General features: G+C 34.8%; 2 protein-coding genes across 3 annotated transcripts in view; both read left to right on the plus strand.

Annotated features, from left to right (window-relative positions):
* The window catches only part of LOC107727808 (uncharacterized protein C5orf42 homolog), an 8,745-nt gene extending 7,482 nt beyond the window's left edge, over window positions 1-1,263 (plus strand). For both annotated transcript variants that reach the window (XM_016537807.1, XM_016537811.1), the window contains exon 7: window positions 855-1,263. In XM_016537807.1, the coding sequence (XP_016393293.1) occupies window positions 855-998 (144 nt within the window). In that variant the 3' untranslated portion in view covers window positions 999-1,263. The remainder of the gene's footprint in view (window positions 1-854) is intronic.
* A 1,030-nt stretch (window positions 1,264-2,293) lies between these two features.
* The window catches only part of LOC107727897 (WD repeat-containing protein 70-like), a 92,162-nt gene continuing 91,248 nt past the window's right edge, over window positions 2,294-3,207 (plus strand). The window contains exon 1 of the mRNA XM_016537937.1: window positions 2,294-2,364. Coding sequence (XP_016393423.1) covers window positions 2,340-2,364 — 25 coding nt within the window. The 5' untranslated portion in view covers window positions 2,294-2,339. The remainder of the gene's footprint in view (window positions 2,365-3,207) is intronic.

Consider the following 3,207-nt stretch of genomic DNA (forward strand, 5'->3'; position numbering starts at 1 on the left):
TCTACTTTATCATCTGAGGAGGTTACAAAGATTAAACCAGTGTTTTTTTAAACTCTAAAACATGAAATGTGGAGTTATCTGCTTTTGCTATAAAACAAACTTTTAAAATGTAAAAAAAACATACTTTCAATGAACTTTAATTTAGTAAATTACCTGTATTTGTTTAAGTTATTACTACTTGATCAAAACAACCCAACTGCAGTTTGATTGATATTACTTGGAACGCGCAATAAAAAAAAAAACATGATTTCTGAAAATAAATAAAAATGGAGTTATCGGTTTTTGCAAATGAACTCTTCATCTATATACTGTATATAACAAAAAGAAAACAAGTAGATAGAATAGAAAAACAATAGAGAAAGCTAATGCTAGAGGCCTTTTTTTAAAGAAAACAAGCAGTTAGAAAACAAATAGAGAGTGGAAGTGTTAGAGGGTCAAGTCAACAAATAGATCAAATAGAATTAGAATAGAGAGTGCTAGAGTTAGAGGGTCGAATAAAGTCAAATTAAATATATATAAATTACCCTTTTTTTTACTTAAACTTATATTTATTTTACATTATTGAAAAAATGGAGAAATGAAAATTGTGGATAATGCACCATTTGCACCATTTATTTCTATATATAGTATATAAAATATTAGAAAAAAAAGTGTTTAAGGAAAAAATAAAGTTCCATTTATTTCTATATAAATATTTTGAATATTGTCTAGTCCGTTCAAAATTCTAAATAACAAGAATTAAATATGGACACAAAATACAGTGCTTCTGGTTCATTGTAAAAGTTGTACTTGTTGTCTTGGCTGGTCTTCTGTGGTGAACACAGCAGCTCCTCTGATCCTCCTGTTTTCTCCAGGGCTGTGAGACGCTGGATGAGGAGCTGACCGATGCGGATCTCCTGCGGGATCTGGATCTGGACGCTCTTTCTCAAAGCACCGGCAGCGTCCTGAGCAAACTGGACTGGGCCGCCATCGAGAGGATCGTGGCAGAGCAGCAGTGAAGGAGACGTTTTCCACAAGCGTCCAGATGTTGCACAGCTGCCGCTGCTGACTGTGATTGATTGTGCTGTTTGTGTGTGTGTATCATTAGTGTCTGTTTGGGCAGAATAAACAGGAATCTCTGGCAGGTGCGTGGCGTTGTTGGATTCATTTCAGAACGCAGAGCCTTCCGGAAACTATACGACGGGCTTTGAAATGTCTTTAACATGTCATTTTGCATTTCTAAAAATTGTTTACTGAAAATCCTTTAATAAAATGAGATGATGCCAACCCTGAAACAACATAAACTACCAAAGTTTGATTGCAACACATAATCATTGCTGTTAATAGTGTTTGATTACGTCATTAACTGAATTTTACCGTACATTTCTGCCATATGTACATCAATTTGACACAGTCGCCACTGATAAGCTACTACTAAATATATTGTAGAAACTAAATTTTCTGTAAAGCTGCTTTGCAATGATTTGTATCGCGAAAAGCGCTATACAAATAAACTTGAATTGCATTAAAATGTGCAACAGGCGTTAATATGAAACTGAAGATCTCATATCTACCATTTTGTTTAATGACATGATCATCAATAACACATTAAATATGAGCTCCGAACATCATCAGCTTGAACAAAGCGTAATTTCTGAAAAAAAAAAAAAATTTATTAGCTTTTTTTTTAGTTTTTAGATGATAATAAAAGCATTTTGTCTTCAGATTCGTTTTAGTAAATAGAAATAGCATTTCTAATACAATTATAAATTTTTACTTTAATTTTATAATTATTAATTATTATTGTGTATGAGTAAATAAAACGATAAGCCCCGTGAAGCCGTGGTTTACAGTGAATTTATAACAGCTAAGGGGCGTTGTTAATGTTAGGCACAACGCGAAGCGGAGTTAGCTGTTATAAATTCACTGTAAACCACGGCTTCACGGGGATTATTGCTTTTATAAAACGGTTATTCCATATATGTAGTAAGGTTTCACAGAATAAAACAGAGCAAATAAAGTGTAATGATATTAATAAAAACAGTATTCTTCCACCAAACAATGTAGTTCCTCAGAAACAGTTGTGGTTGCTACAAAGTGGTTGCCGAGCAACAGACAAATGTAAACAAAGGTGTATGTTTGTAGAGTAATTTACAACAGCTTTGAACGCGGCTCAGCCAATCAGAATCAAGCACCGGAACTCTCCGCTTTATAACACACTTTTGTTTGGTAAGAGCATGTGTCAAAAAAAAGTAAGTGAGATTATTGTAGGCCGCGATGACGTCGTTGAACTCGTATTTAGGAGAGACTTTTATTTTGCCTCCCGGAAGCGAGTCCCGGAAGTGTGTGATATTGTTGTCATGGCTGATCGCGGGAGTGATTCTGGTGAGTTTTGGAGTTTAGTTTGTCAGTCGTGGAGTGTGTCTGTCGTGTAAGTGAGGTGAATGTGTTCAAAGTGCAGGGCAGCGGTTTTCTGGAAGCGTCGGTGGTTTAATGAAGTCCGTCCCAGGCGCCGCGGCTGTTATAATAATAATAATCACAGACTCCTGCACGTGTGATTCTGCTGATTCTTCAATAATATCCGAGAATATCAGAACCGTTGGTCTTATTTTTGTCTTCATAGTGACTTAACTGGCCTCGTGTTTTGGCTCTCAGGGGCCCTTCTGCTTTATGAGTGAAAATACACCCCTTCGCAATACGTTGTACAATGGTATTCGTTAAAGTGCTCTGGATATTTTATAATACTGCAGTATACTATACAACGTACTATGATTGTGGTATGGAAATATATATCAAAGGTGTACCATAGTATTACCACTTCCTGTCATCGCTGTAGCACCACAGTACCTTTTGTGAAAGTAATTAATAATATAAATTATGATCGAATAATATGAATTCTAGAATTAAACTTATTTTGCCTCTAGATTATTTTTTTCCCCAAACATTTTTTATTTTATTAAAGTCCCCCTGTAGTGAAAATCAAGTTTTTTTAATGTTGTTTATTTGTCTGTGCTGTTTTTAATTTAATTACTTTTAGACAAACCATGTGCCAATCCATTAATCAACACCATTGCTGAGTATTTTCTCCTTAAAGGGGTCATATGATGCTGCTAAAAATAACATTATTTTGTGTATTTGGTGTAATGAAATGTGTTTATGCGGTTTAAAGTTAAAAAAACACGTTTCCACATACTGTACATTATTGTTTCTCCTCTATGCCCCGCCTTT

Source organism: Sinocyclocheilus rhinocerous, unplaced genomic scaffold (genome assembly GCF_001515625.1).
Source record: "Sinocyclocheilus rhinocerous isolate Xijiao unplaced genomic scaffold, SAMN03320098_v1.1 scaffold42, whole genome shotgun sequence".
Taxonomy (NCBI): domain Eukaryota; kingdom Metazoa; phylum Chordata; class Actinopteri; order Cypriniformes; family Cyprinidae; genus Sinocyclocheilus; species Sinocyclocheilus rhinocerous.